The 27,327-nt window shown below is 56.1% G+C and overlaps 1 protein-coding gene across 1 annotated transcript; it reads right to left on the bottom strand.

Moving 5' to 3' along the window:
• Positions 1-18,039: 18,039 nt before the first annotated feature.
• VOLCADRAFT_117976 (uncharacterized protein) lies at positions 18,040-27,099 on the bottom strand (the record flags this gene model as incomplete). The annotated part of the gene is made up of 15 exons (XM_002951793.1): positions 18,040-18,163; positions 20,062-20,183; positions 20,398-20,686; positions 21,190-21,242; positions 21,788-21,865; positions 21,926-22,019; positions 22,385-22,621; positions 22,961-23,075; positions 23,597-23,735; positions 24,160-24,395; positions 24,600-24,745; positions 25,459-25,640; positions 25,821-25,979; positions 26,061-26,269; positions 26,988-27,099. The coding sequence occupies 15 exons, from the start codon at positions 27,097-27,099 to the stop codon at positions 18,040-18,042; spliced, it is 2,295 nt and encodes a 764-aa protein (XP_002951839.1).
• Between the last annotated feature and the right edge of the window lie 228 nt (positions 27,100-27,327).

Raw genomic sequence — 27,327 nt, 5'->3', positions numbered from 1 at the left:
GTTCGCGGACATGTGTGTGTATGTGTGTATGTGAGCGCTATGGACGCTGTAGGTGGACTGGAGCAGGGCTTTCTCCTGACGCCCTGAGGGGGATAACCTCGTGACCCTTTTGGAGGTGACGTCTATGGGTGCTTGTATGTATGTACGTATGTATGTATGTGTGTAAATGTGTTGTTTGAAGTCCAGTTTAAGGGGGAAAAGGAGAGAAAAGAAGAGAGGTGGTTGAAAGACAAGGGGCCGCCGATGAGAAAGAACTTCCGTCCGAGCACAGCAAGCAGCAATTTCCCTTTATTCTTTGGGAGCATCTTTCCGACATGAGGCCGCCTGGCCCACCGCCCTGATGCTGTGTGAGGCTGCACGAACCATGTGAACGGATTTTGCGATATGCAGCCTGCGGTGCGGTTTACAGGTGGTATCGAGGTGAATCGACAGCGAAGTTCAATGCGGGTCAACGGAGGAGGAAGAGGATAAACGACCCACGGGTTTGTCTCCCGCTCCTGACCGCCAAGCGTACGCCGCGCGGGGCAGCCGTCAGTTTAGCCTACTAAGAGCCTACCTACTAAGCTACGTGTGGAGTAGGCATACACGCAGACGGATGTAGGTGGCCCCCTACCTGGGTCCCTACCCTAGCACGGCGCTGAGCGGGGGCATTCACGTAGGGATATTCGCCCAACCTGCAAAGTCCAGAGCCCGTCCTCTACTCCTACAAGAGGGATATAACGGAGGTTAGGAGAAAGAAGATCTGCATCAACGAAGTGGTCCGGCCTCAGCCGCAGCCTCAACCCAGCCACAGCAACCCCAGCCGCAGCCGCAGCACCAGCCGCAGAAGTAATTACTGCCAGGAGGGAACTGGGCTAGGGCGTTAGGTAGTCTGTTAATTAGTATGTTAGTATGTAATAGGGGCCCTGGCCGACACGAATTTCGTAGACGGGTACGCTGGAGGCGACAGTTAAGAGGAAATAAATTGTAGGGTTGGGATGTGTGGCCGGGTCGGGAAAGTAATAGAAACGGAACGCAAAAGGCGGCACGCAATAAGACACCACCCTGTCACACAGTTTTCTATATGCGAAATCTGTTAAGAATTGCATACAGCTAATGTCAGAACCCATACAGTCAAACTCTCAGCGTTTGAAATATTCCGTACAAGCCGTTGCCGCACTGGAGACTTGCAGCTGGCAAATTTCATAACGATTTAGTAGGAAATCCATTGCCCTCTGTATGAAGGGTTGCTGCTGGTATTGCTCTGTGCGCATTTGTAAGGTTGGAATGTCTGTAACTTCGCTTGATAGCCTGGGAGTAGTCCATTCAATTTGTAGACATATATGACTGTTATGCTTATGCTCATTATATTTTGGGTGAGGTGATGGGAATGCCATGGATTGGAGGGTTTCGGTATGCGGAACAACGGTGTATCGGAGCTCTCCTTTGTGGCGTCTGCGACCAGGCGGCCTTATATTGCTTTTTATTGCTGCAACAGCAGCTCTCCCTCAGCCTCGCGTCGTATCGGATACAGCAGCCTTTTATGCAGCTTTCGTAGATGTAACTGTGACGCACATTCGACTTGCCAACAGTATACAGGTCAGCGCCGCAAGGGGCTTTGGGTCATGGCCCTTACTGCTCGGACGCAACTGCGTCGTCGACGGGACACCAGGCAGCTCTTATCTCCGCCTGGACTTCAACTACGTCACGAACGATTGGGTGGGCCACAGCGTCGTTGACCGAACCCGTCTTGTACCAATTACAACGTAACCCGTTTGCCACGCCATCTTATGGGAACCTTACAAAGTGCGGTGACGGCCCTAACTAGAACCTGCCGTCCATTTTCCATGTCCCCATCCCCGCTTATCTCCACTCCGGGCCACGCCCCATAATGTCCAGTCCATGAACCTGCGCGCTGCTCCTCATCCGCGTCCTCCACCCTGCTCCCCTCCTGTCGCAACGATCTCAAGGTCCAGCTAGGCCCCGGCGTCACTCTCACCTTCCGCGGCCTGATCCTGGTCAACATCTTTTCTCGCAGCCAGTTGGCTCTGGACTTTTTCGCTCCATCCTCCACGTCCTCCTCTATCGTCTGGGAGGGGGTGGTGGACCGAAGGAGCATCTGCAGGCCACTGCAGGTAGTTACGCTTCTAGGCGTAGGAGTTAATAGGTTCATAACACAAGAGACACAGATGGCCTGTCCACAGCAAATCCTCACCACTGCCGTCGCTGCGACCGCGAGCACCTCGCCGTGTAGTACCAAACTAACAAGCGCCACAGCCAGAGCCAGCGCAGCGCGCGGCCCCCCGTCTGCTGTGTGTCTGTCGCACCTTGTTAACCAAGTGCTGCGCAGCCTGCGTGCCATTACTTTCATGTCTGCCTGTCACCATCATACCACGATTCCCATTACAAGTTACAAGCGCCGCACGAGTGCGGGGGGTTCCGTCAAAGCCGGGAGGCCATGGACTATATATATTGAAACCACGATTCCCATTACATTACCCATTGTTGCAACTTAGGAAGTCCTGGTGTCGACCAGGACCAGGCCCATCATCGCCATCCATCCTCCCTTCCTCCTCACCTTCATCTTCCTCACATACAGGAGATCCGGAATGCGTGGAGTAAGGCGGGCTTGGGATCTCAACAGCAGCAGGAGCAGCAACAGCAAATGGAGATAGTGGATGGGACTAGCTGTTTCGGCGTTCAGGGATGCTATTCAACTCCTGTATTGCGGATTGTGGAAGCGGTGGTGGACAGTCCCGCGGGTCAGTTGGGCTCTTTGGGTTCCCGGTATTGGGCTTGGTCCTCGGAAGGCGAATTGCAAAACTGATCAAACTGATCATCATTTTGATACGACCCAGATCGCGCATTGCTCATAGAAGCAAGATTCCTCCTTACAGAGGCAATGGGGACACGCCATAGGTACACACTCCAGTAAGGACACAGCAGGGCTGTCGAGGAAGGTTTTTATCGGGCGGCTGCTTTGCGGGGGACTGTTGTCAGCGCCACGAATGGCAGGGTCGTGGGCAGCCCCGTGAGTGAGTCAGCATGCCTTGGGGGTAAGTAATTAGAAGGCATGTACTTCTAATTCCCTTCTCGTAGAGCTTTCACACGGTTTGTACCGTCATTCCGCACCCCAACCGCGCGTTTCAGCCAATGCTCACCATGCATACCGTCGCTTATGGGGTCTCGCTTCTTCATGGCACTTTGTCTGTCTGCCTGCAGCAGGGTATAGACTCCAGCTGAATGATACACTGGTCGTGTGCGAGCAGTTCATCTCCGCGGTGGGTGATGGTGGGTTGGAGGCCAACAGGCGCGGCAACGGAAGTATTGCTAGGAAAGAGACAGGTGGTTGACTGTTTTGCCTGTTTGTCTGTCTGCCTGCCTGCTGGTCTACGTATTGTTTGCCTCTGCTGCCTAGTATCCTATCCCTTGTTTACTGTTGTGCCGTCATCCATTGCTTTGTGGGCTGTGCGCATGTGTATGTGTGTGTGAGAATGTGCAAGGAGGAAGGAAACAGCGCTACCGTATATCTACCATCGTCATATTCGTGTTCTTATGCGCATATATGTCTGCACCTTCTCTCTGCAGGAATGCATCCAGACTCTTGGCAGCGACCTCTGCTACATGAATGCGATTGAGGTGGGGTGGGTTTCACTGTGCTGCAACAGTGTTTTTCTTTATGTAGGCGTGAGTGTATATATGTATGTATGTATGTATGTTCCCGTCTGGGCGCAGCTTCCTTCAGCCGACAACACCTCGCCCACCGCCCGCCGCCGCCGATCCTCCCGCTGCTGCTGTGATTGTTGTTGCTGCTGCTACAGGAGCTCATGTCGAAGCGGACAAATGTGGTGGAATCCTCATCCGGGCCTTCTGGTTCCTCATCGGAATCCGCACACGGGGGCCTCAGCTCCGGAGCGCAGGCGGGCATCATAGGCGGCTGCGTGGCGGGAGGTGTGCGGGCGCGCCGTGTCGTGTCGTGTGGTGCCATGTGCTCGTGTGATGTCGTGCCGTGCCTCGTGTCGTTCCGTGTTCCACGTCACACTGTGTCCCGTGGGTCCGCAGGCGCGGCAGTGCTCCTTCTCGTCATCCTGCTGTTGCGCCGAAGTCGACTGTTGCGGCGACGGCTCGACGAGGAGGTTGGCGGCAGCGGTGCCGGCGGTGGTATCCCCGGGACTTTCAGCGTCTTGGGTCCGCCCTCTTCCGAATGCGCCCTGCAGGCAATCGGATCCTCCCGTAGCGCCGCCGCCGCAGCAGCCAATGTCGTACCGCAGCTGCAGCCGCAGGAGGGAGTCCAGGCTCAGATGCCTGGCGGTAACGCCGGCGTTGTTCAAAACGGTGGCAGCGCCGCGGCCGCTGTCGCTGGCAGCGGTGACAAGCAGCTGTTGCAGGACACCAATGACGTACGGTCAAGCCCCGTTATGGCGCTAGTGGCGGCGCTGGTGTCGGCAGGTTCGTCGATTAGGGGCAGCCTGCGGCCGTCAGGCTCCGGCGCGCGTGACATGCCGTACAGTAACAGTGGCGCCAACATGCCTGCATCCCTGCCCAGCCACTCGCACCAATCATACTCGACGCTTGCGCCGCCGCCACCAGCAGCAGCAGGAGCAGCGTCAAAGCACCGGCACGGAAGCTCTCTAATCTACAGTGGCGGCGGCGGCAGCACGCACTCACTTGGGTCGGCGTTGGTGTCGTTACTGCGCTCCATGGTAAGCCGTACAGGTAGTCACACGCACAGCCACGCCGACCGGTCTGCAGCAGTGTTGGTGCCGGCGGTACCGGTGACTGGGCTGGTTGCCTCCAGTGGCGGCAACGCGGCTGCCGTTGCCGGTGTGCCGTCAGGTAGCTCCACGGCGGCCGCGGTCGCGGACTCTTCTGGCTCGCCACGGGGGGTAGCGAATGTGAAATTGGAGGCGCATGCTGGAATGCCGCGGAAGAGCTCCTCCGTCGAGCAGAAGGCAGCGGCGGCGGCTTCTTCGCGGACGGCAAAGGCCTTCGGTAGACCCAGCATGGGAGAGGTAGGAGAGGGAACTACCGGAGTGGGCTGGAGCTGGATGGGTGGAGTACGGCGCAGCGGGAAAGGGGGTAAAGGGGTAGGGCGAATGGACGGAAATTGCTGGAGGCGGCGATGATCCGATGATCCGACAACGAGGGACTATGCAAGGGAAGAAAAAGGCGGATCGGACAATTGGAGGCCGCCAAATGGCGTGAACGTTGAAAAAAGCTCGAAATCGCCCGGTGACCGCACAGATTTGCATTCAGAGGGGGCCTTGGTCTTGCTGTTGCAGCTACTGCTACTGCTACTGCTTCATGAATCTGTATATAAAACTGTTACATCTGTGGATATAGTCCGATTCCGATTTATGTCCTAGGCCTTTTACCTGCGACTTGCTGTGGTCGATCCTGAGACTGCTATTGGCGTTGCTACTGCCACTGGTGCTCCTGGTTGGGCGACGATGAACTGGTTTGTGCTGATACTACACTAATGCCACTACCCGCTGACATTACTGGCTCTATCCGAGCAGATCCAAGCGGAACTGGACCGTATGGAGGAGCAATGGTTGGGGGAGGGCGGAGCGGTAAGCGGCAAGGGAAGAACGCAGTCGGCCTCGCCGCCGGTACAGACCAGGTCACCCCCCAGAGGAGGCGGAAGCAATGGAAGCAATGGAGGCAATGGCGGCAGACCCTCACCCCGCCAGCCGAGGGGCCAACGGAGGGACATGAGAAAGGGAGCATGACCACGGGCGACCAAAATTGTTAACATGGGGGGACATGAACGAGGACGTGGATGGGTCCCAGGGGTTTCCAGGTGCATCATCCGCGGCATTGGGGGCCCGCAGCTGTGGCAGTTAAATCTTAGTGCTGCGGGGCTGACCGTGGTGCTGTGGCTGCTGCTCCTGCTCCGGCTCCGGTAGCGCATTGCTGGTGTGCCATCTAGATGTGATGTGCCGGGTGTCGCTTTCCCACTGCTGCTGCTGCTGCTGCTGCTGTGGTTATTGTCGCTGTAGCTGGATAAGCCAGGAATCTCAACCCCAACAGCATTGCAAATCCTTTTAGGCTATCTTTTCATGTTAATGCGGGTGCTCGCGGTGGTGCTACTGCGGCACTAGTCCGAGGAATGAACGTGATCCCTCTTGTCGACATACAATGTTGTGTGGGGTGCGAGTCAATGGGTCAGAGTCTACTTCTGTGCTGCTGGTGGGGCGCGCACACACAGACCAGGTTTGCGCCGTATTCGTCTCTATAAGGGTGTTGTGATGAAAGCATAAGCTTAAGAACCCCGCCGGTTGCACAGTCCCGTGCCCGCCCAGCCCCATGGGGCTCCCACGTCTCGTCGCGGGCCCGGATGTAGCTCATGGCAACGACCCCCCCCCATAGCACCCGCTGCGCTGCATCGCTCGGCATGTAGCTTTGCTTAGTTCATGCATGAGGCACTGCTATGTTGTTTGTTTGTTTGGTGGTTACCGTTGCATCCATGAACCGCATTGTTGGTTGATTGTCAATTACCGTCGCATCCATGAACCGCATTGTTGTTTGGTTTGGTGTTAAGGTGGTTGGCTGGCTGATTGGCACATTGCTTCCGCCACAGCGGGTTAGTGGTGGCTGCCGCCACACGATCTCATTGGCTGCAGAGGGGCCCTGTAACCGTGCAAGCAAGCAAGCAAGCACTGTCACTGTCGGCGAGTGCACATGTCCCACCTGGGACCCGCTCAGTCGGAAGTCCTCCTTTGGCTCTCGCGATCATTACAGGGTTTGCTGGTGTGCGAACCCAGGCGGTAACGAGCGCCGTCGGCGCCGCCCGCTACCAACAGGCCACCACAGGAGGGGGCTGAATGGGATGGTGGGGTCTGTGTGGCGGCAGGATAGCTGTGTTTCGTTTCAAGGCGAGGGGGGATGTGATGGATATTTCCGGCAGCGCAGACGCTTTCACGTCCCCTGTTGAAGAAACAGGCGATGTGAGTTCCAGAGTAGCAGGACAAGCTTGATTGAGGCTCATGGGTTTTACCCAAAGCTGTGCGGCTTGGCGGGATGGATGGATATAGTTGGTGGGCGGTGCTCATGGTGGCCGCATGTCTCTTAAAGTGGTTGAAATGCGCCGTAATGTATATTCTGTAAAATGCTGTGTTTGTATGTACTTTTCCAGTTTCCTGGGTAATGGTGGAATAGGGTGATGGCTTATTGGGCACGATATGGATTTTGCCGTGACGTGTGTGCTTTCGGGTGATGATTTCGGTTTGTATTTTGCTCATGGTTTTATATGTCCCGGGCAGATGCAGATGTGTGAAGAGCACTTCGCGGGCATGCGTCCATGCGGCATACCACCGTTCGCTGATGGAAGGTGCGAAAAGGTGGGGACGGAGGAAGGCTCGCTTCCTCTAAGAGCTGGTATTCAGTTGCAAAGCTTACTTCTTGCCCTTTGAAGGGAGCGGTGTCTGCACCGTCGGCCGGTACGCCGGAACCTCCCGTCGAAGACGCTGAAAGATGCACAGATACTATGTTTGTGCTGCAAGCTGACCTTCTTAAAGTTCCGAAAACTAATGGTGCTTCAATGGTTGTCACGAATTTGTAAGCCGAACGTTAGAACCGTTGGTACTACGCCCATGTGGCGAGCTGGCGACGGCTATGCGGCGTCCAAGAATTGAGCGCAGGCTCAGATGATAGTGCAGATGCATGTCCCCTTTACGTGTGATGACTCCTGACTTTCGCCGTCCGCCCCTATAAACTGCTGTAGTTTAGACCGACGCAGTTTTGCAAACTTACATCTCCTTGTTCATGGGCAAAGTATTTTGGGTCGTTTAGTTATACGCTTTCCATGCCTATGCATAACGGAGACCCAATTGAGGTAGGCCTTTTGCACCTTAACAGAAAAGCACGTGCAACAAAATTGTTTGCCTTGAAAGGCGTAACTGGAAACCTAAATGTTATCGTATAACGGCCCAAGTGTTTGCGCCATTTGCTTAAGGAGCCGCTGCTGGGTTTGGAACATAGACGATTTGTCCAACACGGAGACCTGGTACACGGTTCTTTAAATGCGGAGACGCTCATTGCCCCATAATCTTTTTATGTCCACAGCGGAAAGCAGTAGCTGACCTTGCTGCGCCGGGACCAAAAGCAATCACCACGGAAGCTCATCTGGGGGCCTGGTCAATAGCCAACATGTCGGAGCATCACCTATCGCACGCATCAGTGCTTGTTGAGGATGATCCAGACTATGTCTCTCCGTTCGGAAAGGACTCGGCTGCCCATGCGCTGTACTCTGCCCTCGTCACGCTGACTTTGGGGGTCCTCGGCAGGTAGGACAAAGGACCGAATGCCCCATAAACTCACAAACGTGAAGGTGATGCGAAACAACCCCCGAAAAGCTCGACCCCGTAAGAATGAAAATGGAATGCGGTTGACCTTGTGTTGCACCATGCGGGTTGACTTCAAAGCGTCGTTGTCACCTGTAACTATAACGGTGGTGAAGAATGAGCAATCACAAGTTAAAGCCAACAGCGGCACATAATTTATCATTCACGGCCGCGCAATCGTACGGCGCTCAACCGCCCTAACCTGCTGCCTATTGCGCTGGGGTGCCTTGCATCGCGCCCGATATCGGCGCCAGACGCTCTAACGCCAATATCCACCCCAACCGCCTTTTTTCACGCTCGTACTCCTCATCGCCTCCTCGTTCCCTCAAAAGGGACAAGAGAGGGGGAGAAAAGGACGACCACCCAACTCCCCAACGAACATTTCCAGTTCAGCCCCTAATAACCACCTCCCCTGAGCCCCCATTTTTTCGACTTGCAGTACTGTACTGCCAGTTCCGTACGCTTTCTCCAAGACGGGCATAGCGGCGGGCGCGCTGACGATGGGCCTGGTGGCCGCTGCAAACGACGCCACGTGCTGCATGATGATTCGAGCCGCGGCGCACACGGGCCTTACTACCTTTGAGCAGCTGTCGGAATGGGCGGGAGGACGCAGGGCCCGGGTACGCGGTGGGGAGTTTGTCTGTTGTGTTCTGTGGTGGAGGGAGTGATGAGGGACCTGGGTGGCCTGTGGGCCGTGGGCGATGCAGTTTTGGGGTTTAGGTGGCGCGGCTCGCAGCGCCTTAAGAAGCTCCGATCCAGCACCATTGACGACGTGAGGGGCTCCGATGCCCTGAGGTAAGGTTGGGGGTGGGGGGGAGGGAAGGGGGCAAGGGGGAGCTGGATTATGGCCTGACACAGCCTACATCGAAACCCTAAGCCCCTCACGCCTCCATCCCCTCGTTTTTTTGAGTCCCGTTTCCCACATTCCTTTGCAGGTTTTTACCCAGGTCTCCTTGATCCTGCTGCTGTACGGCACCCTATGTGGCGGTCTGGCCTTCCTGTCTGACGTGGCGCGCGTCATGGTTCTCAAGGTACGGCATTACCCGCCTGTGCACCCGTACTGTGCCATGTCCGTCTGGACCCCGCTCTTAAAAAAAACCCTAGCTATTGATTTAATATATCTTTTTTAAATTAATTTTTAATGCGCCTTGAACCCAGTGAACCCCGGGGTGTCTCCTGGTGTGTGGGTACTCTCGGTGCTGTGTCCCGTTCTGTCGTTGTCCTGGGCTTCCGAACATGGCTGCTACTGCTGCTATTGTGGCTGTTGCTGTTACTTCGCGTATTGCTCTGTTATTACGTGTATTGTTCCTTCTGTTGCTGCTGCCGCTGCTACTGCCTCTCAGGGTCTTGGTGAAGGTGAGGCCCCGGCGCTACTGGCGGCTGATGGCCGCCCGGTGATGGTGCTGACGGTGCTGACAGTGCTGCTGCCCCTTTGCCTGCAGCGCCACATACGGCAGGTGGGTTGGAAGGATGGCCTGGGGTATATTGGGGTGTGTAGGTATGTGAGCAGGGGGGTATGGCTATGGTACGGAACGTGGGTGGAAAACGTACGGAAGTATAGCGCAGGCGCCTGGTGCCTGATGCCCCGCGCGGCGGGGAAGATCTGTCGGCGCGCCCCTTGTCTCTCTGTGCTGCTCTGCTTGTGTGGTCCGGTCCCTCCTCCTCTACCACCTGCAAAGCTCCTTGATTGGCCCCTGCTGCGGTTTTTGGCTCTTCTCTTCGCGACCGCTGGCCCACAGTTTGAGAAGGCCGCCACAGTCGGGGTGGTTGTGGTTGTGGTGCTGTGCGTCCTGATCGTGGTGCGGGCGGTGGGAGGGAACTTTCCTGCTGTGAGGTCGGGGGAGCTGGAGGTGCTCGAGGTCAAGGTGGGTTGCGGGTGAGGGTGCGGGTGAGGGTGCGGGTTCCGTTACGGACCTGCCTGCGTGCGTATATCTGTCTGTTTATCAGTACTTCTGTCTGTCTGTGCGGCATGTCTGCTGGCTCGCGCTACCGGGCTCAGCAGCTGACTTGGATTGCAACCTGCAGGTGGATGGTCACCTTCCGGAGGCGTTCGCGGTGCTGGGCTTTGCATTCTACATGCAGCCGATGGTGGGTCGGGTTCCGTCGTTCCTGGGTTGCCAACCGCCAACTGCCAACTGCTAAAGGCATTCAGGTGTAGAAAATGTGTACCTGTGGGGCTCATGGATGGTGTCTTCCCCACCCGGCAAGGTGCGTAAATGGCCGCTGACGTGTCCTGGAGCTTCTTGAGCTCCGAATCCCGTACAAAGTGTCGTACAACCCAGCGAAACACTCGTTTGTTTGTTTCTGATTGCTGCTGCTGCTGCCCTCTGGGATTCTGCAGTTGATGCCCCTGCTCAAGGAAATGCCCTCGGGACCGACCGGTACGAGGCTCACAGAACGTGCTGTACACATCACGCTCTTTGCCGTAGCGTGTGGCGTGTACGGCACCGTAGGTATCTTTGGCGCGTCAATTTTCGGTTCCGAAACGGAAAGCAACATCATGGTCAACGATCTCCTTCCAGGCTGCCGTACAGGCACGTTGGTGCTGTACGCCAGTCTGCTCGTGTACTTGTGTTGTGGCATGGTGACCACACATTACGCTCTGCGGGCTTCCCTGGACTTGCTGCTGGCGGGGCCTGATGCGCCCTTCACTTGGAGCCGTCAAATCGTGGAGACGGTGGGCATCCTCAGCTGCTCAACCACTGTGGCGCTGCTGTTCCCCACGGAGGTGGGACGGAGGGCGGGGAGGGGCCGCGGTGGGGTGGGGGGGAAGGTCTTGGGTTGGCCGGACGCGCCTCGGGTGGCTCCCGCTTGGGCGCTACCGGGCAAGTGGAAATGACGACTTGCTGAACGTCGTCCCCCGAAATCCGGGGCCCCTGACCTAACCTCTTTTTGAAACACGTCAACGCCGCCCGTTGACCCTTTGCTTCATACGTTAATACACTGGCATTATGTGAACGCAATTCCGCCAAGGAAACGGATCCACAGAAGCAGCTGCTGTCCTAAGTCCGTACATTTACACAAACACACTCTCTTTTCCCCGTTCCTTCCCCCGGGACACATAAAACAGACAAACAGACACGTGTGCGTGTACTTATCTTGTATCGTCATCGCAGGCTGAGAAGATTTTCGCTCTAACTGGGTGTACGGCAGTGTGCCTTGTTTGCTACGTCATCCCTGTTTATATCCACCTCGCCGTACAACGCGACATACAGCTGCGTGAACTGGAAGAGCACGGCTACGGCGCTGGGCTGCTGGCGGAGGCGGAGGCGGCGGCGCCGACAGAGCGTACGGCAGAACCAGGTGCCGCGGCGGAGGCGCTCCACGAGCCGCTGCTGGATCCTGCAGGTCCGTACGGCAGCGATGGTGCCGCGGCGGCATGCTGTAGCTGTAGCAAGCCGGCGGCGGCAGACGGCGCGCCACCACCAAAGGCAGGCGTCGTCGTTGCAAGCAGTAGCACCGGCGTAAGTGGCACGGGGCGTAGGGCCCATGGCAGCAGCAGATGCGGCGGCGGCTGCAAAGGAGGCGTGTTTGGAATGTTGCAGTACATCCGCGGGGTAGTACGGCGGTACGCACTGCCGGCGGCGATTGTGGCCATTGGAGTGGGTTTCAGCCTGGCGGGACTGTACGTTGGCTTCATGGATCTACTGTCGTACATGGACGGCGGCGGCGCGGCAACGACGGGTAGCCCCCCGTCGGCAGGCCCTCAACATGGACGGCGGCGCTGATGATGATGCCGCTTGCATTGATTAGACGAAGCGCCTCTTGGACGAAATGGAATGGTATAGTGCGGCGGTGTCAATGGTGTCCCACTCGCTGTCGATGCCCGTGTACAGCGGATGCGGCAGCTTTGCGGAGATCGAAAGCAACCCTCCATTCCCCCCCGGGTCATGCCGCCCGGTATTCGCAAAGCCCCCGGGCCGTGGGACATCCTGATATGTGTGTGTGTGTGTGTGTGTGTGTGTAAGAGTGAGTGTGTAAGAGTGAGTGTGTGTGTGTGTGTGTTTGGCCATTGACAATGCAATTATTGACCGAAGACATCAAGGTCGTACGACACAGGGCTCATGAGGGGCAGCCATGCTGTCAACGTTGTATTACAGAGCGTTGATCTCTCGGAGCCCCTTGAGCCGTTTGGGCACTGATCTACTCGGTGGCTTGGAGGGGCCTGCGTGGCCGACTGGCCAGCTGGCGGGCGGTGGCTATCCCATCAGGGGGTTCCATGTGCCCGGCTGGAATGAAAGGCCCGCTCTACCCTTACCTTCCTTTCCTTCTGGGGGCGGCTGTATGTCCGTCCGTCTATATAGATGTGCCATCGGTTAGCAGTCTCGCATTCATTTGCTCAGGAGGCCTCGAGCTAACCTTTCAGGACTCTTTCAGGCCGCATTTTGCTGTGAGGCATTTGCTGCCCGAGCTCTCCAGAACCATACCCAACCCGATATGGGGTTACGTGGTGGCGGTGGTTTAGTCGCGCGCTCGCGCCCCGCCACCGCTCGTTGTCGGTGCTTGGCTCCGTCTTCTTTCCTAGTAGTGTAGGAGAAGCCGTCCAGTGCTGTGCTGTGTAGTATCAACAGGACTCCTGTGCAACGGCGCTAGGTGCAAGGCTGCACCGCACAGCGCACGAAACACAAAGCGTATTCATTTCGCTTTTTCCGCAGATGAAAACTCGTTGTCAGGGGAAGCAGGTCACCCAAAAGGAAAGAGCTGGCTATTTGCTCTCCTGTAAGCCCCGCTGAGCTAAAACCTAGAGCGAACTAACACAGATGGCGCCCACACGCCAAAAAGGTGCAGCGAGACCTCCCGGGGGGGGAATCCCCGGTACGCCGGACATTGATTGCTGCACGTGTAGTATTTCTCCTGCATTAGCACATGTAATATTATATCACACATCAAGGTGGGTTGGCGGTGGCGGCCCGCAGATAAGAGAGCCACTTATTCCGATCAGATCTCCCCCTACCTGCGAGTACGTGCTCTTTTGCAGCTGCGCACCAACGCCACGAAAGTCGTTACAATGGATTTGTTCCTCAATAGCGTCCCTCACAACTTGAGGTATGGCATGAACGCCTCAGAACAAGACATGGTTTCTTATTCACGGGCCGCCTATCACTATTGGGATACGGGCAGCTCCGGGCCCGCGGGAGGCCGCCGATCAGCCGGAGGGATCTGGAACCAGCGTCGACAAAAATTTCGGCAGGCAGCCAGACGGACAGTCAGGCGAATCAAGACACGACACCAGGAGCGCCACCACGGCGGCGGCGGCAGGGGGGATGCGAAGGACATACATGCTGTAAGGGAAGGGGTGATGGGCACGGACCGGCAGCGTGTCCAGGACCCTGCAGATGATCACTGGACGAGCTGGCATCGCCCCGCATGTGCCAAGTATGCTCAACTGCAGGCGCACTCTCGCCACAATCAAGAGGCGAGAAACCGGAGGCCTTGGGGTCGCAACCGCCGGTCGGTTCCCTCATCATGCACTGCAATGCATACAGCGGGGTGCAAAAGGCATTGCTGCGAGCACCACCCTAGCGCCAGTAGCCGACCGCCCCCATCCTTACGATGTACAGAACACCACTTAGGCGGATCCCTCCGCTTCCCGCAACAGACAAAGAAATTGAATCAGCCATGATTCCATCCTCGCGCCAGAAGAGCACGTGCGGCCATGGGCCCGACCCCCCCCCCCCGACCACGGACTTTCGCCCGCTGCCCTGTGGCAACCGACCAGCCAGTTTTTAAAAGCTATTTCCTCGTGTGCCTTGTTCTACCTGTCGCCGTAGGTCACATCGCGCGGGGCGCCAAAGCCTTCCTCATCCTCAACTTTTTGACTTCCACTGGCTGGCTGGCGGTGATGCTCTGGCTGGTGCTCCTCATCATGGGTGGGCGGGGTCGCTGCTGGCGGGCCGCTGCTGGCTCGGGGGAAAGCAAATAAGTGATAAGGCAAAAGTCAAACAAACAACGGACGAGATCCAATCCGCCATGGATCGAGTGGGGGGGTAGTTGGTCGTGTCGTTGGGGGTGCAGGCGGGGAGGGGGGTTTGTGCGCGGGCGGGATTCCGTGTCAACACGCATAAGAAAACACACACGGTCATTCCATGGTCTGTGGTCAGTCAGGCCGTGTGCTGTTGCGGCGGCATTCGTGCATATGATGTGTGAAACAGGGGGGTGTATCTTCGCCCGTGGCAGCTACCCTGCGAAACCCTGCCTTCCCCGGTATTTCGGGGCACCCTCATCCAGTCACCCTAGTCAACTTCTCAGTGGATCGCTCAGGTTCCGCACCCACCACCAGCATCCAACGGAATCTGCCGGGTCGACACGGCCCAACTCCATTCCTGGTCGGCTCGCAGGTTAACTTTATCCCAGGTCACCACCGTCCATCAACTAGGGGCGCATCCACCATCGGAAGGACTTTTGACCCTAATGGGTATCGATCCTGGGATCTCCCGGGGGCAATGGTCGCGCGTTACCAGTGGTGCCAAACCCTATATCATATGTATGCACCTGCGGCCATCAACACCAGCTGGACAGTCCCGATTGCTTTTCCAGATTACGTTTTGGGATGATGATGGGAGGACACTCATCTCTCTCACACTTCTCCATGCATGTCAGCTTCTGCAAAGTGTAGCAAGCTACATTTCCCTTAGAATATTTCAACGATTACTGTTAACAATAACTGTTAATTTGTTAACAATTCGACTCAAGTTTCGTACATGTTCCGAGTTTCGTCACATGTCACGAACTTGGCAGTTGTTCGTAAGCGAATCTAACGGGCTGGGGCCCCGGGCCCCACCGACATTATCCTAGTACGGCAAGACCGTGGTAGGGAATCTCCGGCAGGTAGGCCGAGATATAAGCTGCCCGGGCAGGGTGCTTTAGCCAGACACTGAGGTATCACGACTACTAGGTATTCGGAGTTCAAGACTCCGATGCCGCCATTCTGATTGTTTCGTACGCGTCCATGTACGCTAGTGCTTGCCGCTGCGCTGGTCTCCTTCCTACTCCGGCGAGGACTGTCAACACAACGCTTCCGCTTAGCCAGTCGATCCGCCAGGTGAGCGACTGCTACATTGGTATCGAGGGTCAAGTTCGATCCTCCTTGACGCGATGCGCTTCACTCCGGCCGCGCGAAGGCGTTTGGATAGATTCCTAAAATTTCAACAATCTTATGAAAGGCATCGCGAAGCGTCCCTTGCTGACCAGGAACAGGACCCTGCCGAGTCCGAGGCTAATGATTCTGACGATGAAGACGTACGCCCTTTGGCTATTCCAAATAATGAACATAATATTAATAATACTCCTGTTGCCAATCGTGCACAGATGGACGTCGATCCTCCGACGGAACCTACTTCGGATGCCGCGCAGCGCGCCTCTACGGGCGGATTACCGGCGCGTACGCCAGCGCAGGCTGCGGCAGCCGCGCAAGTTCAGGAAATGCTTCGGGCGGCGCGCGAAAATCAGGTTCCCGCTCTTCAAGCGGAACTATCTGCCTTTAAGGGAGAGGTGCAGGGCATTCTCGCCGAATACGGCGAACGCTTGGGCGAAATAACCTCCGCCCTTAAGGATGTCCAAGCGCAGCTTCGGGACTCGTCACCTTCTTCGCCGCCTCCGAGTTCTTCGGACATTCAATGCAGGTCCATCATTATCGATGGATATTGCGAAGCTCTGGACAGCAATATCGCCGAGGCGGCGAAGAAGGTGACAAGTCCCGAAGCTGCACTTGGACATCCTTAAGGGCGGAAGTTATTTCGCCCAAGCGTTCGCCGTATTCGGCGAGAATGCCCTGCACCTCTCCCTTAAAGGCAGATAGTTCCGCTTGAAGAGCGGGAACCTGATTTTTGCGAGCCGCGCGAAGCATTTCCTGAACTTGCGCGGCTGCCGCAGCCTGCGCTGGCGTACGCGCCGGTAGCCCGCCCGCCCGTAGAGGGCGAGGCGCGCTGCGCGGTATCCGAAGGCGATTCCGCCGGAGGATCAACGTCCATCTGAATACGATTAACAACAGGAGTATCATCAATGTTATGTTCAGTATTCGGAATAGCCAACGGGCGTACGTCTTCGTCGTCGGAATCAGTAGCCTCGGACTCGGTAGGGTCCTGTTCCTGAAGGGATGCTTCGCGATACCTTTCATACGAGTTTTGAAGCTTAAGAAATTTAGTCAAACGCCGTTGCGCGGCCTTATTATAGCGCATCGCGTCAAGGAGGATCAAACTTGACCCTCGATACCAATGTAGCAGTCGCTCACCTGACGGGACGACTGACAGCGCGGAAGCGTGGAGTTGTTAGTTCTCACTGATGTAGGAAGAAGTCCAACCAAGCGGCAAGCACTAGCGTACATAGACGTGTACGTAACGATTAGAGACGTGAACTCCGAACACCTAGAAATGTGATAAGTCAGTGTCTGGCCAGAACACCCCGCCCGGGTAGCTTATATCTCGGCCTACCTGCCGGAGAATCCCTACCGTGGACATGTGACGAAACTCGGAATATGTACGAAACTTGAATCAAATCGTTTAACAAATTAACAGTTATTGATAAAAGTAATCGTTAAAATATCCTAAGGGAAATGTAGCTTGCTACACCTGCAGCAACCCCCTTGGAGCAGGCCTGCGCCCGGGCAGTGGTGGACTTCTGGGCGCGTCTGCACTCCTTCACAGCACTGGGCACCCCACGAAGAGGCTGGGACAGGGTGGGACCCAACCACCCGATCCTGTCGGTTTCAGAAGGCGCACTGCAGTGCGCTTAAAGGGGTGGAAACTATTGCCTAAGAGCGCTTTGAACTTAGTATGTACGGCAGGGCTCGGGGGGTATAGGAGTTCAAGGGGGATGGGGGTTGGAGGGCAAGGGAATAGGTGAGAGGAAACCCCTAGACGGGAGAGGGAGAGGAGAAGGTCGGGGAATGGAGGCGGTCATGTAGGGCAGGGAAGATCCCTTTTTCCTCCCTAGTGCAGCTCCGAGGTTGTAGGGTGCTGGAGGGCTGGGGGGGGGTCGCTCGGACAGGGGAGGGGGGAAATGGTGGTGAGAGTGCCAAAAGGACGTAGGCTTCCTGGTGTTTGAGAGGTTGAGGTCTGGCGGTAGCAGCTGAGCTCGGATGAGGGGGAGTTGTGGCCTGAGGAGGGCCATTCTACTTAGGCACGTCTTCTCTGCGGGACTGGGTTGCTTGGTGAGGAACGAGGGTGAGAGTGGTGCAGTACGAGGCAGGGTGAGTAGGTTCTGGAGGACCAACCGTTCTGGTTTAATGACAGTAAGGGGGAGGCGCAGTGTGGGCTACATTCCTCCCCCTACGGTATTCTGGAGGGTCTAGGAGCTGTGTGTCACGGCAACACTATCATTTTTGGGGTTTTGCCGGTCTATCCCGGGCCCCTGCAGTGGTGATCGGGCTTGTGCGTGGTCCCTTTCCTTTACAAGGCTACTTCTCCCCTGGACCAGCCCAGGAAAGGACAGGAAGAGGGGGTCAGTTTTTGTAAGGTGGCGGCAAGACGTCTTGTGGTGTTGAGCCCTCTTAGCCTTTCTTTCTTGGAGGTTTTTCTTTTTTGGCTTGTTAGATGTATCAGGAGCCCTCCCCTGCCGGGACTGCTCTAACCGTATTTTTATTTCCTGTTTTTTTCCATTGGAATCCCGTTGTCGTTGGTGGTGTTTTTGGGGGGTTGCTTCAGAGAGCCTTTGACTTTGCCCTAGCTGAGACTTGTGGACTCACTCTAGCGGGACTTGAGAGCCCTTCATGGTGTTTTCACTGCAGCGCCATCCCCGGATGGAGTTGCTGCAGAGTGGCTGCGTAGAGTTTTGGCAGTCTGAGTCGGGGTCGGGAGCACACAAGACTAACCGACTTGTGCTGTGTGCTCCCGACCCTTGCGCTGTGTTTCGGCAGCACAGCACAGAGCACAGAGCACAACTGTGCAGGAAAAGCGGCAAGGCTTTTTAGGTAGTACCAGTCAAGAGTCGGCAAACGCCGCTGGTACAGCGGGTCCTTCCGTTGTACCCGTTGCAGAAATTCAACTCTATTCTTCATCGCTGGTACGACAGCCGTACGACAGGGTACAGAAATTCCCCCCAAAAGGCAGGTTTGCACAGTTGTGAAGCTATAAACTTCATCATTAGGTTACCAAACCTTCCATTTTACAAGGAGGTAAACGCTAGCTTTGAGAGGTTCTCATAACGAACAGTCAATTGACGACCTTTCTTCGGCTTTTACGAAAAATATTTCCATACAGTTATTCGACCCTGGCACCAGTACCCGTGACAGTTATTCAGGGTTTGCCGACCTCTGGTACCAGTGCTTTTGTTTGGAAATGCCGTACAAATGTATTGGCACGGCATCGCAATGTGGGATATGCCCCCTACAGCTACAAATCACAATCGTCAAGCAGCACTTAATCCAGATAAACGTTTTCACCCAGCAGCACCCACGTCCGCAGCACTGCAATAAAATAAATGTTTTAAAAGTGCGGAAGAAAAATGTATTCCTCGAAAATTCGAAAAGCAGGCGACTTGAAGGCCACCATACAAGCAACAAGTTTGACCAGGTTACCCAAAATGGAGACCATCCGATTATCCTTTTGCTTGTCACCAGTCGGTAAACCTACCAAACCAATCGGTAAACTGATCGCTTCGGTATCTGGCGGTAGGGTAACCGACATAACGAGCTAACGACCCAGTAACTGTGGGATCACCAACCGATAAGGTTACCGGGTCGTTATCTCAAAATGTCGGTTACCCTACTGAAGCGGTTACCCTACTGAAGCGGTCGGTTAAGTTGTAAGCTTCCTCAATCTCGGAGTGTCTCCAAAACGCCCCTCCTCAGCAATAAATTCCAAGCTGCTGCGTCCACATCTCTGTGTGTGTGTGTGTGTGCCTGCCAATGTTAAAGCCAAGATAGTGCTCTCCTTGATTGCAACGAAGCGGGTCACACTACACCACACCGTCCCGTGGGTCACACACCTCCCTCTGCACGAATATGTTTCCTCTCTGCCAATCCCCTCTGACCTAGAGGAGCACCACCGCAGGTGATTTAAAGTTGTGATGCTGATGTGGGCCTCTGAACCCTGGCTCCACGGCTATCATTTGCACGCAAAGGACTTACAGTCATCTGGTGACTCCCGCTGCAGTGAGCAGATAATATCCCGGGTTCGATTCTGGACAAATCCCTGACATGTTTGGAGACTATGGTTTACGGATTGCTACTGCGGTGTTGAGATGGGGTCTAGTTGATGGACTGAGTTTCGCATGCTGGACTGGCTGGCCTGTCTCTGCGGATGTCGGGTGACTGGATGAGGAGAACTGGAGGTGGCATCTGGATCCATCAAACCGCCAACGGTCGTACGGCGGAATTAACTTTCAATTTATATGATACATGGCCCCCGGGATTTGACGGATAAGCCCGCATTCGTGCAGAACTTGTAAAACTTGTGAACTTTGCTGCGACACGCATTTTGCAAACTGCAACCGCAGCCGTAACGACTCAAATTGACTCGTTTCGGCAGCCCTAGTGTTGCGCCATTGCAATATCGCCCATGCATCGATTCGCCCGTCCATCACGACGCCTGATCGCTGCCTCCACGTGGGTTAAGCCACGGCAACAGCATTGAAAAGTCGTCGCCGCCGCCGCAGCAGCAGCAGCAATAGTCGCAGTGGAGGGCTGCTGTAAAGGTTTAAGCACATCGGCATCAGTGACTGCAACAGCAGGGGCCGCAGTACGAATAGCCATAGCAGCAGCAGTAGCAGGACTAATAGCTGTAGCAGTAGCAGAAGCTACCTCCAGACGTGGCAGCGGCCGCTGCAGGTCGCTGCCACCACCACAGGCATCGTCGGGTGGCAAGCTAAGCGGCTGGGGATGGCCGTCATGTACTCCGAGGTCAGGGTGTGCAAGAACTGCACCTGCTGGTGGAGAGGAAATAGGAGGAAAAGAAGGGAATTTTAACAATTTTAAAGACGGCTATTAAAAAAATTATTGCCATATAAATGAATACTAGCCAGCTTTTCTTTTATTATTTATTTGCCAGTTGGTGTTCATGCTTAGGGTTTAACAGTTTATGACCTACTCACATACCCAAGTGCCCCGCCAGTCTCCACCCACACACCACCCACACACCTGCAACGGATCATCGCCGCCGCCTCCGGCCTTAACCGCCGCCGCCGTCGCACTCGCTTTGCCAGCGGCCTTCCTCTTCGAGGTCTTGGCGCGGCCGCGTAGCTTCTGGTCGGGGTCATCGACATCGTCACCATCTGTATCCGCCTCCGCCTCCACTTCGGAGCTGTCAACGTTGTTCTTCACGGCCGCAGCTGCCCCAACCACAACCGCGCCCAGACCGCCAAAGATATCCACACCGCGACTCATGTTGCCGACCAGTACGGCATCACAGGCAGCGTTCCATACGGCCCTGTACGGCAATGCATCAGGGGGCCCGCAACGGCAGCGATTGCAATGGCAGCGGTACGAAGTGAGGGGGGATTTGGGGGTTAGGCTAGCAAGGGTGCTGGGGCGGTTCCTGCTGCGGGGGGGGGGCAATGTGTTTATGTACAACGGAACGGCCGATAAGGCGCTGGGTGCTAGCAATGGGGGACACGCAGACAGCATCTTCTTCCTAACCGTATACCCCAGTGGTTGTTGTGGCGGTTATTTCGGTTATTGTCTAGTTGCAGAGGCCAAAGGCCTTGTAAATGAGTAGCTTAATCAAGCTACAACCAATTTGATCGACACCTGCCATGTTGCGCGGCATTAACCACATCGCACGTAAGCCCCTAATTGCTTGGAAAGCAACTCGAGCGTCTTGCATGCGTTACCAATACAACGTTAACAGTGTTGGATGCAAAGGTCAGTGGACAGTGCGTGCGCCTAAACAGGTGATGGCCTAATCAGGCTCCCAAGGATACGCCCACGCACCTGAACGGCGTGATCCATCTTCCCGTCTGATTATTATGGGGAATTGAAAGGACCTGAGAGAAAGGACCCACGGTCGTGTCGCGGCCGCCGTCACCGCTTTGACTGCGAAACTGACTGCCGTTGACCGCCGAAGACCAGACACGGAGGGTATCGTCGTACGACGTCGACAGAAGCCTCTGCACGGAGGAAGGCGGAGGTGTCAGGAGAGAGTAACAGTCCAAAAAAAACAGCCCCACATACACTCCCCCGCCATCCACCCCCCACACACACACCAGTAAGGTTATGTGCAGCGAGGACGGAACGGAATGTTTTTCGCCACAATAAGGCGATAAAAAGATGTCCAGTATGCCGTACAAAGCAATTGCCCATGCACACATGGAGCCAAGGGTATGCGGCACCCAGCGTACCGGAGACTCAAGAGAACGGGAAAATATCTATGTACTGCCCACGAGTACGGCATTCGTTTTGGTGTGCTGAAGTACGAAATTGGATCCGGACTTGAACTAGTGAACTTAAAAGGATGCACAGGTAAGGGATGTGGTGGTCCAAAAGGCCGCCGCGCTCCTTCGCCGCCCGCGGGGGAGTTTCAACAACTCACCGTGGAACCGTCGTGCGCCCAGTACGCCGAATGGCAGCTCCTGGCGTGGTGGAGCACACTGAGCGGCTTGTGAGAAACCTTGTGGTGACGGTGTTGGCCGCCCGCCCCCGCCGCATCCGCCGTCATTGCCGTACTTACCTTCCGTACATCCCAGATGCATATGGAACCATCAGACGAAGTGGATGCCAGGAGGATCTCGCGGAAAGGCTCCAAATGCACCGAATTGATTTTCCTGAGACGAAGTAAAATACAAAAAACATTCCAAAGATGGTTTATGAACTTATGGGTTGCTTGGGCCACAAACATAAATATGTAATTATGTGTTATATGTAGATAGTTGTAAGAATTGTAGTGGATTTATTAAAAGAGGAACACCGGAAGCGCCTGCATGTACGACCTGTCCGGTTTGTCAAGGGAGAAGAGGGAAGGGAGAAGGGAGGGAGAAGAGGGAAGGGAAGAAGAACACGCGATTCCCGCCATCCGTACACATTCGATAAGCTCAAAATCGCACACCCCATATCACCCCAACTGACGAGCTAACGGCCGAACCGGCAGAGCGCCCGCGCCACGACCCATCCCGCCCCACCCTCACCTCACCGCTGGCTTATCTGCAAACCACCTAGAGGCCCCACAGACGTCGCTGCCGGATCCGACGACCGCTCCCGCCGTGGCGGCGGCGCGCGCAGATCCACGAGATCCAGATTCCCCTGCGGATCCCCCAGGTACGCCGTTCGGCCGTCGGAAGAGACGTCCAGAGCACTGAACTCACGACTCCGCGGGTCACCCGGTGCAGGTAGCTCCACCCACATGCCCGAGCCGCCCAGGTCAAGGGCCCTGGTGGGGGGATCGGATGACGGAGTGGGGGGAGGGGGGGACACACCCTGGGGGCCCCCTTCATCATCCGCGGCTTCGGGAAGCAGCCCCAGGGCCCCACCGTGCCGTGGACAAGGACAAGGTTCCGGAAAAGACAGACCCCAGAACGGTTTGTCTTTTATCGTACAATGCCGTACAATACCCACTATTTTGAAGCAGCCGGTGTGGTGGAAAACCTGATGGTGGTGGTGGTGAAGCTGGAGCTGCTGCTACGATGGGCGGGAGGCGAGCAAATGGAAGAACTTCAAAAAGGATCTGCTTTAGCTTCTACCTTGTAACACAAACAACCCCATGCCGTACCTGACGGACCCGTCGTACGAGGTGGTGATGAGGCGACATGGGCCCACGGCCGCGTCCCGACCAAGCCAGCGAAGCCCGGACACATACTCGGAGTGGGGCTGGAACATGAGAATGCCTGGCGGTGGTAACGGTGATCGTAACGGTGATGGTAACGGTGATCGTAACGGCAATGGTAACGGTGATCGTAACGGTGATGGTAACGGTGATCGTAACCGCAATGGTAACGGTGATCGTAACGGCAATGGTAACGGTGATCGTATCGGTGATAGTAACGGGTCGCTGTTGTTTATGGAGGTAGCGCTATGCAGTTGTAGTGTAGTGTGCAAGTGCGGTGCGGGACGAGTCGGCCGACACTGAGCAGCAGGTAGCGGCAGGAGAGCCAGGGGGGATGAGGTACGTGGAAAGACGCCACCAGGGGGGATGAGGTGCATATGTCGTACCTCACAGTTCCGGACCGTAAGTACGACATCCCTTTCCTTCCCCGAGCGGGGTAATAGGATCACAATCCGCATGGACATACATACATACTCTATATCTTTGACTCACCCTTTCACTCCATCAGTTTCACACAGGACCACATACACGCACACAAGCTTATTCCACAAAAGTATGCGAGATCGCGGCGCTACCACCCACCAGCTGTTTTCTCCGCCGGACCGCCCGCCTCCACGTCGACGTCCCACAGCGACACCTTGCCGGACTTGTCTGCGGCCGCCAGCGTCAGCCGATCGCTATCTGGCAACCAGGCCAGATGTGTGACACCATCCTTGGTCACCTACACACACAACGTGTATGTATGTATGTATGTATGTATGTATGTATGTATGTATGTATGTATGTATGTATGTATGTATGTATGTATGTATGTATGTATGTATGTATGTATGTATGTATGTATGTATGTATGTATGTATGTATGTATGTATGTATGTATGTATGTATGTATGTATGTATGTATGTATGTATATGTGGGTCTCTGACACGGAGCACAGAGGTTTTTTTTTAAGCACGCCTTTACCAGACACACCAGCATCATGTTCAATTGGAGGCACTGCTGCAGCTGCTGCCGCCGCTTGGTTTCGATGGTGCATGCGACGTAAAGGGATATCTGAAGGCCACGAACAAAGCACTGTATTTACAGAATAACAAGTTACACTGAATAATGGCAGGCAGGTGATGACACAAAAAGCGTAGCTTACTTTGGCAACATCGCGTTCCACCAAATGAATCCCGCTTAGGACCGCTCCGGGCGGTCTTCCTCCTCCTGCTCCTCCTCCCGCTGCTGCTGCTGCTGCTGCAACCCTTCTAGCGGCACCCGCGGCTGCAGCAGCAGCAGTCGTACTACTAGTGGCGGTCATGGCACGTTCCTTCAGTACGGCTAGGAACGCCGCATCCGTCTCTTCGTCGCCGTTGCCACTTCGAAAAGGCAGGTTCCCTGTGTGGTGATGGGGGGGGTTTGAGGCCATCAGCAGCAGAGGGGCATTACATACATATATACATACATACATATCCACATACATACTCCAAAAGTCACAGTCACAGCACACATACACAGTGCAACGTCGTGCATTCTCTCACTCGCCTGGGGGGTGCCTCTGGGGCAAGCCCTTGCCGCCAGCGGCAGCGGCAGCAGCCGCACCCTCCGCCTCCGCCGCCAGCGGGCCCCCCGCCAGCAGCACACCCGTCGACCTCTCGTGTTCGATTCCTGCCGCCAGCTCGGCCGCCACGCCGCGTTGCCGCAGCGACATCCGCAGCGGCTGCGGCTCCTGCGACCTCTCTCGACTCCTGTGTGAAGAGGTGGGTGTGGTGTGGGACGTGGGTGAAGCGGTTGAAGCAAGGCAAGGCAAGGCCGCGAGTGTAGATAGTTCGTTGGGTTGGTTAGGTGGTTTGGGTCGATTTGGGTTTATACAGCTTGGTGGAGGTATGTATGTATGTAGGTGAATCCTGAGGTGATGCGAGGGGAAAGACGACCCACAGTCGAGTGAAGTTGATACCAGAGGGGCAGGGGACGGGGAGGGCAGGGGAGGGGAGGGAATGGCTTGCGAACGCTTGGGAGCTTAGGGCCCCTTGCTCCGGCCCCCAAGCCGGAGAATCAGGGGGAGGGGGAGGAGACCAACCCCGTGAACGAGTGAAGCCGATGCCAAGGAGGATAGACTGATATGCCAAAAGTATGTAACTAGAAGTAACTAACCAGTCTAACCAACTTGTGAAGGAGGAGTCAGGGGGTGAGGGACAGAGAGAGAACAAAGGGCATAACCAGGGGGTGGTCTGAGGGTGCGGATGGTGCGAGATATGTAAGCAAGCATGTCGCTTGCTGAATGTGACACGGCATACTTCAAACGAACATGACAACCAGCGTCGGACCGTTCGTACAGATATGTCCAAATACGGTTTAAAAGATAAAACATCGAATATCTTAAGCTTCGCACATCCATATCCCACAACGTCTATGTCGTCTTGTGTCGTACGGACCCGCCCGCCCTCAACTCGTCAGCTACCTCTTGGCGCCGACGCCCCGCTGGCTCGCTTCACGCCGGGCGCCGCCGCCAGCATGCCCTCGTGTCGCCGCCAGCCCCGAAACCAAGCCGGGCAGCTGCAATTCCAGAAGTTTCCGACGATTCCGTTCCATGATCTCCGCGCGTTCCTTGTCCAGATCGACCTCTGAATCGTCCGCCGCCGCCTTCGGAGCAGACAGTGCAGCGGCGCCGCCGCCGCCGGCGGTGGCTGATTTACCGCCGCCGCCGCCGGCGGTGGCTGATTTACCGCCGCCGGCGGTTGTTGTCGTTGTCATCAATCGACCTAGGGATGCAGCTCCCCTGGATTGGCCATCGCCATCTTTGTCCCGTCTGGGTTCCCGCACCTTTCCAACCTCCTTCCGCACCTGTGGTTTTGCGTCCGCAGCATTAACTGTCGTGGTGCGGCTGCCGCGCAGCGGCAACTGCCGCCGGGCCACCACCTTCTCTGCTACCTCGACGGCGTTGTCTTCGTCGTCATCGTCATCGTCACCGGCGCCATCCACCTGTGGCGGCAGTTGCCGTGCCAACCGTGGCCTCTTCACGGGTCGGACGCCGTCGTCGAGGCGTCTGGCAGCGTCACTCACCCTGCCAGTGTCGCCAGGGCTCCCCGAGTCGGCCGTACCATCTGCTACTGCCGTCGCCGCCGCCGCCGCTACAGCCGCTGCCTGAAGCGTCCTACGAACCTCCTCCTGCTGCCGTCCGCTGAGGTCCGTCAGGCCTGGCATCGCTGCCAGCGCCGCCGCCGCTGCGTCGGGCCCAACAGCCCGTATCACGGGCTGCAGCCATTGAGCACCTGCGGCAAGCGCCAGGGGCAGCGGCGGAGACCCCAGCGGCGCCGCTACTGCGGTTGGCGGCAGTAACAGCACCACGTCATCCGGCTGTAACGCAGCCCCCGTCAGGGCACATTCGAGGTGCGACTGCGCGTCGCCTCCGCCACCTCCGCGGCGGCGGCGGCCTGGTGCGCGTACGGTCCCCGCGCCGGTGCCTTGCTCCTTCTCCACCCTCGCTGCTGAGGCAACGGCGAGTGTTGAAAGGAAGGCGCTTAGGTCCTGTGAGCCGAGGAGAACCCAACAGAACCCAAATGGTCACCTCAATTGGTCGCGTACATGGAGGAACTGGAGTTTGGTGCACATGAAGGCAAGTAGGTTAGCTCTGAGAGGTTGGGAGAGCTAAGTTGCGGGACAGGCAGGAGTTGGTAAACCGCTGTGCAAAAGGGTGGTGGTGTCCGCCGTCGCGCTGATGGCCCCGCTAAAGGCTGCCGCTAAACCGTAAATTGGGTAAAAGTTAGGGTGGTTGCTTTTGGTTGTCCTTGAAATGAATGAAAGCGACGGCCGGGGCTTCGTTCGGCAGACGCGACACGTCGAAGCAGGCCACGGCGTTACTACCAGGTGTCAGATTTAAAGATTATGTCCAGGCGTCATATATATAGAAGGATAAAGTATGGTAAATTTCCTGTGAACATACATGGATTGATCCGGCAGTCGCTGAGGCGTCGCTGTCGTTGCGCTGACCTCCACACGTTGATATGAGCCTTACAACGCCCGTGCCAGCCCGCAAAGGCGCGCCTGATGTCGCACAGCTTGTTTTTGTCGCTGTCCTTTCGACATTGAGCTGCAGCACCATTATTTTCGACGTAACACGCAGCTCGCCAAAGCTGTCGGCAAAGGGTTCGTCGCTAACACGCGACCAACCGAGGCTCAGAGCGCGCGGCAGAGCGTTTTTAAATCAAATTCTGTAATAATGCTATGCGTTAATGGAGAACTCCAGCAGGTTTGACATATTGAGCACCGACGGGAGCAGATAAAGATTCAAGGGCTTCCGTTTACGTTAGAAATCAGAGACAAATCGAGT

This window comes from Volvox carteri (assembly GCF_000143455.1).
Source record: "Volvox carteri f. nagariensis unplaced genomic scaffold VOLCAscaffold_26, whole genome shotgun sequence".
NCBI lineage: Eukaryota > Viridiplantae > Chlorophyta > Chlorophyceae > Chlamydomonadales > Volvocaceae > Volvox > Volvox carteri.
Note: the sequence above shows the minus strand (reverse complement) of the source record. Positions and strands in the feature narration are given on the sequence as shown.